Here is a 12,552-nt window from a genome sequence, read left to right as displayed (position 1 = left end):
CTCAGTGGTTTAGGGATTTGGTTATGGAGCCACCAGTTGGGGGTTCGATTCCCCCACTGAGGCCTCCTGGGAGAAGAGCCAGCCTGGATGGCCTTGGGCCAGCTGCACAAAGTCCCAAGGCATCTCCAAAAGGCGGCCATGGGCAAAGCACTTTGGTGCATTCTCTGCCTGGAAAAATCCCGGGAAACCTCAAGATTGTGAACCAGGCGTTGCTGGGATTGGATACAGAGTCTGTGTTACTGAAATCTGACCACAAAGCACAGGCAGAACACACACGTCTTGGGAACAACCAATTTATTTAGAGGGTTTCCGGCAGCTGCCTGGTGAGAGTCTTCTCAGGGATCTGCAGCAGGTCCTGCCTCTCTCTCGAAGGATGGGTGGGAGATGATGGTGTCTGATCCCCTCTTGAGGTGATCCAGCAAACAATTCATTGGCCCTGAATGCAGTAGAAAGCCTAGAGTGAATTTGACTGTCCACCAGCCAAACCCACCCACCCCACAGCTTGGGGGGGGGTGTCAGTCCTTTATAGGAATATACTGTTGGCAGCCCCATTGATCAATATCTTGGCTTCTTCCTCTTTGATCGTTGGGAGAGATCTTGGCTGCGGCTGCATCCGTTAGAGGGGCGCTCCGCTGTAAAATCCGCAGGCGGCTTGAACGAGAAGGCTGTGGTTGCACGATTTGGGTCTCCTCCCTTGGGGGTGTGTGTGTCACGCTGGGCAGTGGAAGCTGCAAAAATCCGCTGACCTGAAGAGGCTGTAGACATTCACTAAGGGGAACATGACCAAGGCGCCCACCAGAGAGCCGAGCTGCTCCACCGCTCCGTACCACACGAGGGCGCTGTGGCTGTGGCTTCGAAGAATCACCCCCATCATCACCTTGACGTAGGTAAGGATCCCGGCAAAGAACGCCCAGGAGATCACCTGGTAGCAAAGAGAAGGGAGTGCGGTGTTCACTTTTGCCTATTTCCTGCCTCTGAGTTCCTTGGGCAGCCACATAAATCACCTCCCCAACTATGAAAAAGGAAAAACAGAATTTATTCTCGAAGGCTTTCATGGCCAGGATCTGATGGTTATCTGTGCTGCCCATGAGCATGGACAGAGTTCCTACTCCAGTCCTCTGAAGATGCCGGCCACGGGGACTGGCGAAACGTCAGGAAGAACAACCTTCAGAACACGGCCAAAGAGCCCAAAAACCCCACAACAACCATCAAAACCAGAATTGACTAGAACTCCATTTCCACTTTTGAAAAAAGCTCCTTCCCACTCCCTTATTCTAGGGGGCCTGGAATCTATTTAAAAAGCCAACCGCCATTCCCATAGGGTTCCTAGAACGGCACTACTTCTTCTTTTTTCCCCTGTTAGGCCTCTGTTCCCTTCCGATGCCGCTCGTGTGAATTCCTGAGCCACCCGAGGCTTCCCAGCCAACTACTTACAATGAGTGCGTCTCCCCAGTCCGAGTGCTGCAGCACGGGGCAGGGGCTGAGGGCTGCCATAGTCATGTTGTAAGTGCCGAAGGCTGTTCCGATGGCCGTCAGGACTCCCAGGACGGGGAGAGACCTGAGCAAGAGAAGAAAGACATGCGTCATGCCTGGGAAGGTGGGACGGTCCTTCACTGACTTGGGTTGGGAATTCGGGTAGCGAGTGGGAGAAAATGACGCTTCTGGACCAGAACTTCCAGACCAGAAATCTGGAAAGTTACTTGTTGTAATTTCCACCCATAATCTTCCACAGACAGACAGACAGACAGACAGACAGACAGACAGACAGACCCATCCATCCATCCATCCATCCATCCATCCATCCATCGCTTGCCCGCCTGCCTGCCTGCCTTCAATATCTAGTTGCATCCTTGGGGAAAGCCATGGTAGTTCAGTTAGGTTAAAAACTAAACCTGCGTGTTGTAGAGTGTGTACAAAGAACGTTGAAAATGGCCTTTTCCGAAGCCCCTGCCAGGATGAATGGAACCTACCTGCAGGGCAGAAAGGTAGCAATGGTGCACGCAAGAGGATTAGCCATGGAGCTCAGCGTGGCGGCAAGGTGGTAGGCCAGGTTGCTGTAGGGCAGGCAGGAGTAGCTCTGGACAGAGGGCAGGATCCCGTTGGTCAGGGCATTCACCCAAGCAAGGAAGATGTAGATGAAAGCAAACTCAGCCCCGGAGTAGGGGACCTTTTCTGGACCTGCGTCATCACCTCCTTTGGTAGGGCTTTCCCCCTTTCCATCCATGGGGGAGTTTGCGAAGCCCCCTAAGTCCATTGCTGGTCCTTGTCCATCCATAGGGATCTTCTGGATCGAGTAGAGGGTGATGTCGCTGGAGCAAAGATTTTCTTTGGACAGCTCCCACACCGTGGGCAGGCGGTTGAGGAAGAAGAAGGCCACCAGGCAGGAGAACATCATGGCAGACAGGATGATGAAGAAGACCAGGCTGGAGAAGTTAGGAGGGGAGTAACGTGTTTCCATGTGGTAATGGACACCCTCGGCACTTACGTTGCCAAACGTTGAGTTGCCGGCGGTTGTGTTGCTCGTTGTGGCTACCTGGATGCAGCTAGCGATTCCCGAGCCTTGGGCCAAGGCAAAGAGAGCCGGGATCAGCCCACTGAGGCCCTCGCCGATGAAAAAGGTAGTGATGTAGCGTGGGTGGAGGCGGGCCATGAAAGGCAAAAAGGTGACAGAGGAGGTGCAGTCTACAAGGGAGAGGAAGAAAGTCAAGACAAAGAAAGGTGTGCTGTGCATCTGTCCGGCTACAGGTGTGATATAATGCCAGAGGAAGGCCAAGAGGAAGCAAGCCACGGCCCCTGTCGTGACCACAACAAAGATGACGGGCACCTCACTCAACATGCCAGGCTTCAGTTTGTGCACGACGGTGATGAAAAGAGGCCCAATGTTGGCCAACTGGATGATGATAATGAGGTAGGAAGGAAGGTACCAGCCCTCCGGGAGTTTGTTCACCAGCAGGGGAAGCTCTACCCACACACCGTTGATGGCCATCCAAGAGCCAGTCCCGAAGACGCAGGCCAGGATGTGGGTGAGCCACGCCATCCTTCTTCTCCGTGGTCCAAGGAGGAGGAGGAGAAGACCTCGTTTCCTGCGAGGGAAGAGATGCCCGTTAAAGGTGGAGGGTGAGGGCAGGTTTCCTCTCGTCTAGAATGGGTGAGAATCTAGATTGTCGTCTAGAATGAGGCTGAAAATGTCCACTTGGTGGGAGGTGGTGGAGAAATTTCCTCAGAAACCGCCCCCTCCCTCAAATCTCCCATCAAGTATATCCACTTGGTGGGAAGTGGAGGGTGGCTTCTGAAAAAGCTTATTTCTTAGTACAGAAGCCACGCATCTAGTTCTCCAGAAGAAATATATTTCTTATCTGACTGCATCTAGTAGGGCAGACCTGTACATTTCCTGGTTTTCAACCAGCAGGATATGTAGCACCAACGGGGCACATATGTAGTGTGAGACCCACGACATCCAAAACAATCACCCTTAATAGTACTATTACAATTTTTCCATCCACTAATGGAATCACAGGGGGGTGTATGTTTGCTCCAAATAATGCTGCTTCAATTTTTAAAAAAATGTCTTCAAAATTCAGGGCAAATTGCAAATGCCATAAACAAATGCCTATAAACGTATAAATTGTAGAATGCCTTTAAATGTATAAATATCCTTCAGAAGAACTAAGGTTTTGTTTGTACCATGGAAGGACTTGGGCTCTTTGACAGAATGATGGATGGAAGGTTGACTATGACAGGTTGTAAAGAACCATGCTTTTCCTTGGAAAGCTTCCAGGACATAATTGTCTACGTCAATGGTTGTCAACTTTGGGTCCCCAGATGTTCTTGGACTACAACTCCCAGAAACCCTGGCCAGGACATCTAATGGTGAAGTATTCTGGGAGTTTTAGTTCAGGAATATCTGGGGACCCAAGACTGGGAACCACAGGTCTATGTGAAGCCACCCTCTCTTGGAAGCTCTGTCTGGTCCAGTTCTGGATGGAGAACCTCAAGAAGCACAGAAGGTTTGAAGTCACCCTGCCTCTTGTTCCCAGTCTTTCTCACGAGGAAGTGGATTTCTATTTAAACCATAACAATTATGTCTAAATTTGCACCCGTCAATTAGCATGTGCACATTTTAAGCCAACCTGCGTCTCCTTTTGTGGGGTGATGTGTAAGCAGCTACCTTCCATCCAAGTCAAAAATAGCCATGTGGTTGTCCTGATCAGGCCATTAGTATCACCCTGGTCATGCAGGATGGATGCCTTGCCAGTTTGGGAGCATGGGAGGGAGGCAGCATGAGGTTGGCTTTGAAACCTCTTAGGTTGGAGGCCACCAGCACCTCCAGGGAGAGGACAAAGTCCAGCCTAGAGTGTTGTGGGAAGGAGTGGGCTTGGAAGGATGAAGGAGAACCCGGATGCGACCCACATACCTCCTATCTTGAGAGCAGCTCTACTTCTTCACAACCCTTGAGAAACAGCAGTGGAGTTCACCATGTGCTCTGAACACAGGGAGAAGGAACTGCTACCGACACTTTTCCCCTTCCTTATCTCTGAGTACACGGAGCCGGCGGGCACCTGAAGCCCAAGCCAAGCACAACAGAGGCTGGCCTCCTTTCAGACAAGTGTTTCCTAAACACCTCAGCGCCTGCCAATTGCTCCACCTTGAAACTACAGTAGGAAGCCAATGAGACTGTCCTTCACAAAGGCCTTCCCCCCTCAGGGGAAAGACACCCTTTCGAGAGGTGGTTGAGCAAGCTCGGGTGGATATTTTCTGCTTGGCAGGTATTGGCCCAATGGCTAAATAGCTCAGTGGCTTGGGTATGTGTCTGCAGAGCAGAGGATGGAGTTCGAATTCCTCATGGTGTGTTGCCAGGGAGAAGGGCCAGCCTGGGTGGCCTTGGGCCAGCTGCACCATCCCAGGGCAACCCAGGAAGAAGGGAATGAGAAACCATTTCTGAGTATTCTCTACCCGAAAAAATCCTGGAAAGGTTCGCTCTAAGTCAGAATGGACTTGATGGCACTCTACTAGTATTATTATTAGCTGTTGCTCGGGGGCTCCTCGTTCTGTCCCTTGCCTGCATTGAAGACCCTTAAGGTCAGTAGGTTTGCCACAAGAAACAGGACCCTCAATGCCATGAATTCCCCAAATGAGACTTGAGTGAAGGAGGGTGACCTCACGCCCCTCACGTGGAGCACCGAGTTAAACGTGCATTCGGTGGCTTCCTCTGAAACTGTGATCCAGAGTTGGGAGAAATTCAAGGGGACCCATGACCTCGAGAGGTGGCGAGCGCTCCAACGCTGGAGGCCTTCAAGAGAACATTGGACAACCACCTGGCGGATCTGCTTGGATTTGGATTCCTGCCCTTGAATAGGGTGTTGGACTCAATGACCTTAGAGGCCTCTATCCCATTATTCTAAGTGGTTGTGGTGGGAGGTGGTAGAAATGGACAGTGCTGCGCATACGCTGGGTGGAGCCCACCCCTCGTGGAAAAGGACTTTCAGCTAGGGCTGGACACCCTTAACTCTTGTCAGATTGACAAAAGTCATCAGAAAGCAGCCTTTCCATTCCTGAAGGGATCAAAGACAAGACAATAGACCTTGGCATGAGAGGGTTTATGGAGTTTCTGAGCCCATCCCGTTAACGCATACGTAGCCCCTTGCCAATGCTGGGACTTGTTAAGTTTCTGGGCTCTCAGACTCTCTTTCTTTATTCATATCAAATTATGGAAATATAGGTAAGATTAAATGTAGGTAAATTTAATGTAGAGGTAAAACGACATAGAGGGAAAATTAAAACCACATACAATGTTAAGATAATTACACTGCTTTTCATGAGAAGTGGGTTACACTATTGAAGTGTCATATGATGAGTTCAAATCCCTGCATAGCCACGGAAACCTCACATGACTATATAGTAGGACTCCCATATCCACGGGATCAGTATCCACTGATTCACTTATCCACAATTCAAAAAATATTAAATATTAAATGAAAAATTCATGGATATACTTATACTTTCTAATGATGAAGTTACCAGAAATAACTGAACAGCAGCAGAAAACAGAGGAGATGGCTCTAGGAATGGAATTTTTAAATGCTTCCTCCATTCCTTTGCTTCACTCAGCGATCCCACAAGAAAACCCAAATCCATGGATGCTGGTGACTTCAAGGCCAGTGTGATGCTGAATTTGTCCGTGTGACAACCCCAGACCTACTGGGATATGCCACAGTTTCACTAAGCTGCCACCAACCATTCCCTGTAAGGAGTCACACAGACCAGGAATGGATTTTTAAACAAACAAAAGAATAAGGTTTATTTAAATAACACACAGGGAAAATAAAATGATCAAGTGAATAAGATACAGTAACGTGGCTTAGTCTCAATCATACATACACCAGTTTGGTTCACACAGAACACCTTTCAATAAAGCACAGACCCTGAACCTATCAGTTCTGGCTACCCATACAGACACCTGAACCTATCAGGTTGGTACTGACTGACACACAGTAGTACCCTGTCTGACACACAGACTCCCACTCCAGCTTCTTCTCTCAGCTCTCCTTCAGCTCTCCTCCAGCTTCTAAACTTCTCCACACAGGCTTCACATATATATACAGTACAGCCCCTCCTCCTGATGTCCCGCCTTCCACTCCCCATAGGATGGAACTTTCCCTCCAAACCCATGACAGACAGGTAACATCAGTGCTGTATGTAACACCTCCCCTCTTTATAAGTTGTTTTGTAGGGGGAAAGCTAAGGTGCTTTTCTCCAAAAAACAACCTGGTTCCAAAACATACAAAAACAGTTATACAATAACATACAATACCATACTTACGCTAGGATAAGTATCAATTAGGCATTTAAACATTTACCATTTACAATACATCAAGTTACCTTTATTCATACAAACCAAACATGTTTAATAAACAAGAGGTACATTTAACTTTTTGGTCACCAAAATATATACATAGTCCATGTTTCTTTCGCCGTCTTCATTCTTCAGGTCTTCTTGACAAGGCGTCAGCAACACAGTTCACTGACCCTCTGACCACCTTCACTTCAAAGTCATAGTCCTGCAGGTTTAAAGCCCACCTCATAAGTTTACTATTGTGGGATTTCATTGTCTTTAACCATTGCAGTGGTGAATGGTCAGTGCACAGAATAAAATGTCTTCCCCAGATGTAAGGCTTGGCCTTCTGGATCGCGTAGACTATGGCCAGGCACTCCTTTTCCACGGTTGCCAAATGTCTCTCACCTTTCTGGAGTTTCCTACTCAGGTAGGACACTGGATGCTGGTCACCATTCTCATCCTCCTGGCAAAGAACTGCTCCTACCCCGCTGTTAGACGCATCGGTGTAGATGATGAACTCCCGGTCAAAGTCTGGAGCACGCAGCACTGGATAGTTGATGAGGGCCTCCTTCAACCTCTGGAACGCCTCCTCACAGTCGCTGGTCCACGGGATGCGGTCATCAGTCTTCTTCCTCGTCAGATCGGTCAGCGGAGCCGCAATCTCGCTAAACCTCGGGATGAACTTCCTGTAGTAGCCCACCAACCCAAGAAATGATTTGACTTTTTTCTTGGTGTTGGGTCCAGGCCAATCACGAACGGCTTCTATTTTGGCCTCTAGGGGTTTGATCACTCCTCCCCCTACCATGTGACCTAAGTCTTTTATTTCTGGGCTACCCAGCTGCAGTTTGTTCTCTTTGCAGAGCCTAGGCCAAAGCACTTCCTCCCCTGGGTCAAAGTGCCTCTCCCTGGCTTCCTGGTCATCCCAAGCTTTCTTTCTGACCTTTTGAGCTTGCAGGGTCTCTGCTGCTAGCTCTAGGTTTCTCTTTAGGTCATTCATCAAGGTGTCTATATATGTCACAACGTCTTGTGGGTCATCCTGGGTGATCTGCTCCCAATTTTGTTTGATTAAATCAAGGGGCCCTTTCACCCTTCTCCCAAACAAGAGTTCAAACGGACTGAACCCGGTACTGGCTTGTGGCACTGATCGATAAGCAAACAAAAGGGATTGCAGCTTCTGGTCCCAATTGTTTGGATTCTCTGCCAAGTAAGCCCTAATCATGCGCATCAGAGTCCCATTGAACTTCTCCGTTAACCCATTACTTTCAGGGTGATAGGCAGTGGTTTCCTTGTGTTTAATTCCACAGATTTGCCATAACCGTTTCATGAGCTTCGATGTAAACGATGCGCCCAAATCTGTGATTATTTCTGAGGCGAATCCCATCCTGGACATATACCCCACCAAGGCATCTGCCACTGTGTTAGTTTCAATGTTAGTCAAGGGAATGGCCTCAGGGTACCTCGTGGCATGGTCCACAATGGTGAGAATGAACCTGTTCCCCCTCTTTGTGGCCTTGGGCAAAGGTCCCACAATATCCACCCCTATACATTTGAACGGAGTGTCAATCACAGGCAAAGGGCACAACTTTGCTTTGGTCCTGTCACGGTTATTCCCCTGCCTCTGACACACATCACATTGTTTACAGAACTCCTTGATCTGCTTCCCTATTTCAGGCCAGTAAAAATTCTGTGTAATTCTCTGTTGTGTTTTGTTCACCCCTAAGTGCGCAGCAAACATGTCAGAGTGCCCCCTTTTAAAGATCATGGGGCGATACTTTTCAGGTACCACCAGCTGACTTCTGATCCCATCTCCCCCTTTTGAGATATTCCTCAGGGTCTCTCTATATAAAATTCCCTTTTTCTCACAAAATCTCACTGGGGTTTCAGGTGTTAGCTGGGCGTCTGTCACCTGTTCAAAACACTTTTGGAGAGTGGCGTCTGCCTTTTGCTCTTGGCCAAATCGGCTGTCTGTGGTTAAGGTTTCCACCACAGCCTCTGAACTTCCCCCACCTGCTTCCGTCTCGGGCTCATCAGTACCCCCCTGAACTGTCCCCGTGGTGGCTTGTGAACGTGTAATCACTAGCACCCGTTTCACATGTTCAGCCAGGTCATTTCCCACGAGCACGGCTGCTGGCAGAGTCGATGAAATCGCTAGCCGCCAAACTCCCCTCCAGCCTTGAAAGTTCACAGGTACCTCCGCTACTGGCAGCGAGATCACCTGTCCCTCAATCCCTGCCACCTTCATGCTCTCATTCGGGATTATATACTCCCTAGGTATAATATCTGGATGGCACAGGGTCACCTGGGAACAAGTATCCCTCAGCCCCCTATACTGATGGTCAAGTATTCCTACGTCCACCCCTGCGGTTTCAAACAACTGAGAATCTGTTCTCACGAGCAAGCAGCGCTTGACCTCCACAAGAGGACCATTTTCCTCAGCCTGATCAGCAGATGTAACTGTTCCAGATTGAGTAGCCATGGCAACAGGCTCCCTCAGTGACAAGGAGCTTTGCTCTTTCTGGACACAGAACACAGCTTTTGGCTTGGTTCCACTCAAATCATGAGGCACATTTCCTTTTAGCTGCTTTAATTTCTCACACTCTGAGATTAGATGGCCCTTTCCTTGACAGAAATAACATTTTCTGCTGTATTTTGAGTCTTTCTCATCTTGTTTTGGTTTTCCCTCCAAAATCTGAGGTCTTTGTTTCATGTCTGAGGGCTTCCCTTCACCATGGGCCCCTCCCACTTGCTGGTTTTTTCCTGGTCCCTGAGAGTACTTGCTGTAGGTCTCTTTAGGTTTGCTTATAGATTTCCCCTCACCTAAGGGCTTTCTTATTTGGGAAATAAAATCTGCGATCTCTGCTGCTTCTGCCACAGATTTTGGTTTCCTTTCCCTCACCTGGAACTTCAGTTCCCCATGCAGGACTGAATAAAACTGTTCCAGCGCTATCAGGTCTTTGAGCTGCTGGAAGGTCTCTGTTCCCTCCTGAGATAGCCATTTCTCTAGCAGCCTCACCAGTTGGGCCCCCACTTGGGTAAAAGTCTGCTCTGGTTTCTTGGTGAGTGACCTGAATCTCTGCCTCAGCTGTTCCGCATTTATCCCATGTCTGGCAAACACCAGTTTTTTAAACTCTGCAAAATCTTTTAACAGCTCCTCTGGCATCTCTGCATAGACTTCTGCCAGGCTGCCACTGATTAAAGATCGCATGATGGTCATCTTCTCAGTTTCCCTTACTGAGAAGTCCACAAACGCTCTTTCCACGAGGGAAAAGAACACCTCAGGGCAATCTCCCTTGTGGTATACAGGGAATTTCTTCAGGTCAGTTTTAGACAATTGGCCCACCTCAGAATCTCTATTGTTATTATTGTTCTGATTCATCAGTTCCAATTTTCTTAACTCAAACGCCATTTTCTCTCTCTCCAATCTTTCTTCTCTTTCCATTCTCTCTATTTCGAATTGTCTTTGCCTTTCCCTTTCCTCCCTTCTTTCTCTCTCTAATCTTTCCTCCATTTCCCTCACCCTCAGTTCATGCTGTTGGGCTATGAGCATTTTCCTGAGTTCTGGGTTCTGTTCTCCCGTGCTCTCATCCTGCACTGAGCCAAATTCATCCTCAGAACCTTGGTCTACTTGGGGTTCCCTCACTTCACCCATTTCTGCCATTTGGCTTCGAGTCAAGGGCATAATCCCCCCCCCAGAACAGGCTGCTTTCAAAAGTCAAGCCTCAAAATAAAGCGACCACTTTTTTTTTCTTTTGCCTCAGAACCAGCCTTCTATAGATTGCTGCTGTTCTTTCAGCACTAACTTGCAACTGTTGCCAGCCAGAGTCCACCCCCCTCTGCTAGGCCTCTCAGCAGACAGGCTAGATCACTTCTACTTCCCTCAGCTTTGCCTCAGCTTTTTCCCGCCAAAACGGGTTGCCTCAGAGCTCCCTAATCTAGTCCCCAATCTGAGGTGGCACGTTCTTCCACTAGCATACCTCCCCGTGAGGTAAGCCTAGAAGATTACCTACGCGCTCTCAGATTGTCCCTGACTAGACCCCCCTTGCTCTGGGCACACTTGCCAAGGCTTTGCTGTACCACTGGACAACTGGACCAGTTGTATCCCACACGCTGGACACCAATCAATGTGACAACCCCAGACCTACTGGGATATGCCACAGTTTCACTAAGCTGCCACCAACCATTCCCTGTAAGGAGTCACACAGACCAGGAATGGATTTTTAAACAAACAAAAGAATAAGGTTTATTTAAATAACACACAGGGAAAATAAAATGATCAAGTGAATAAGATACAGTAACGTGGCTTAGTCTCAATCATACATACACCAGTTTGGTTCACACAGAACACCTTTCAATAAAGCACAGACCCTGAACCTATCAGTTCTGGCTACCCATACAGACACCTGAACCTATCAGGTTGGTACTGACTGACACACAGTAGTACCCTGTCTGACACACAGACTCCCACTCCAGCTTCTTCTCTCAGCTCTCCTTCAGCTCTCCTCCAGCTTCTAAACTTCTCCACACAGGCTTCACATATATATACAGTACAGCCCCTCCTCCTGATGTCCCGCCTTCCACTCCCCATAGGATGGAACTTTCCCTCCAAACCCATGACAGACAGGTAACATCAGTGCTGTATGTAACAGTCCGTGTTTCATTCTGAACTATACTGGAGCTAGCTAAGATGCAGAACTCAACCCCCAAGATAGATTCAGAACCGTGGAGAGTTCATTTAAGTTCAGACCAAACTTGGAGCAAACTCACCATCACCCTGTGGACGTTGCAGTCACAAGGCCCTAACTGACCGGATTCATTGCTGACCACTGGTTCTGCCGCTGGGTGTAAGAGGAGTTGGGATTCATCCCCGTAACTATTCCAAGCCCTGAACATTGCTCCAGGGTGAGCCCATTCTGCTTCAAGAACCAGGCCAGAAGATGTGTTTACTGTCAGGTCTGGTCTCAACCCAGAGTAACTTATTTCCTAATGATCTAGAAGGCGATTCGGTTAGTTACTATAAGAATTCAGCTGCATGAACCTGTTAAAGGAGGAAATTAACGACCTCAAGGAAGGTATCAAATTAAGTGTGCAAAACACGTTGATTTCACCACCGCCATGCCCAGACGTAAACTTACAAATCTCTCTTTCAAGCTCGGTGGAGGATGGTCTCTTTCAAACTTGGTCGTTTCTTTACCTCGTTTTTTAAAGACCTTAACAAGCCGCTTCCTGGTTCACCTGACCTTCTCACCATGAAACTGGAAATACAGCTTCTATCCAGATGATTCACATTTCAACATTTCCAGGGTGTTATATGCTTTAAGCACCCTCTGGGCGGTTTTCAATTGAATTCTGCAAGCTACACAATCCTTCCTCCCCCCCCCCCCCCCCGCAAGCTGGGTACTCCATTTACCGACTTCGGAAGGACGGGAGGCTGAGTGAACCTCAAGCCAGCTACCTGGGATTGATCCCAGGTTGTGAGCAGAGTTTTGGTTGCAGGACTGCAGTGCAGCTGCCACAAGGTTCCCAAAAGGGCTGAACCAAGAATAGTAGTGATTGCATTTCTGCATCATCATGTAGTTCAGTGGTAAGGTAGCTTCCCCTCCTCTTCTTTTTTTTGTCCCCCCAGCATTCACTACTTGATGGACAGTGTCATCAAAGCAACCAACATGACTTTGACACAACTCCGGGAGGCAGTGGAAGACAGGAGGGCCTGGCGTGCT

General features: G+C 48.6%; 1 protein-coding gene across 1 annotated transcript; it reads right to left on the bottom strand.

Moving 5' to 3' along the window:
- Positions 1–262: 262 nt before the first annotated feature.
- SLC52A3 (solute carrier family 52 member 3) lies at positions 263–3,096 on the bottom strand. Its single transcript, XM_078391954.1, has 3 exons — positions 1,971–3,096; positions 1,435–1,558; positions 263–922 (listed from the first exon to the last, which is right to left on the bottom strand). The coding sequence occupies exons 1-3, from the start codon at positions 3,035–3,037 to the stop codon at positions 710–712; spliced, it is 1,404 nt and encodes a 467-aa protein (XP_078248080.1). The 5' UTR covers positions 3,038–3,096; the 3' UTR covers positions 263–709.
- Between the last annotated feature and the right edge of the window lie 9,456 nt (positions 3,097–12,552).

The sequence above is a fragment of the Pogona vitticeps genome, chromosome 4 (assembly GCF_051106095.1).
Source record: "Pogona vitticeps strain Pit_001003342236 chromosome 4, PviZW2.1, whole genome shotgun sequence".
Classification (NCBI taxonomy): domain Eukaryota; kingdom Metazoa; phylum Chordata; class Lepidosauria; order Squamata; family Agamidae; genus Pogona; species Pogona vitticeps.
This window is presented reverse-complemented; position numbering and strand designations above follow the sequence as displayed.

Excerpts from the sequence above, each read along its gene's own strand:
- SLC52A3 (XM_078391954.1), bottom strand. The coding sequence starts at position 3,037 with ATGGCGTGGCTCACCCACATCCTGGCCTGCGTCTTCGGGACTGGCTCT. Across the intron at positions 1,559-1,970 it reads GCTACCTTTCTGCCCTGCAG|GTCTCTCCCCGTCCTGGGAG; the intron begins GTAGGTTCCATT and ends TCTCTTGCTCAG. Across the intron at positions 923-1,434 it reads ACTGGGGAGACGCACTCATT|GTGATCTCCTGGGCGTTCTT; the intron begins GTAAGTAGTTGG and ends CTTTGCTACCAG.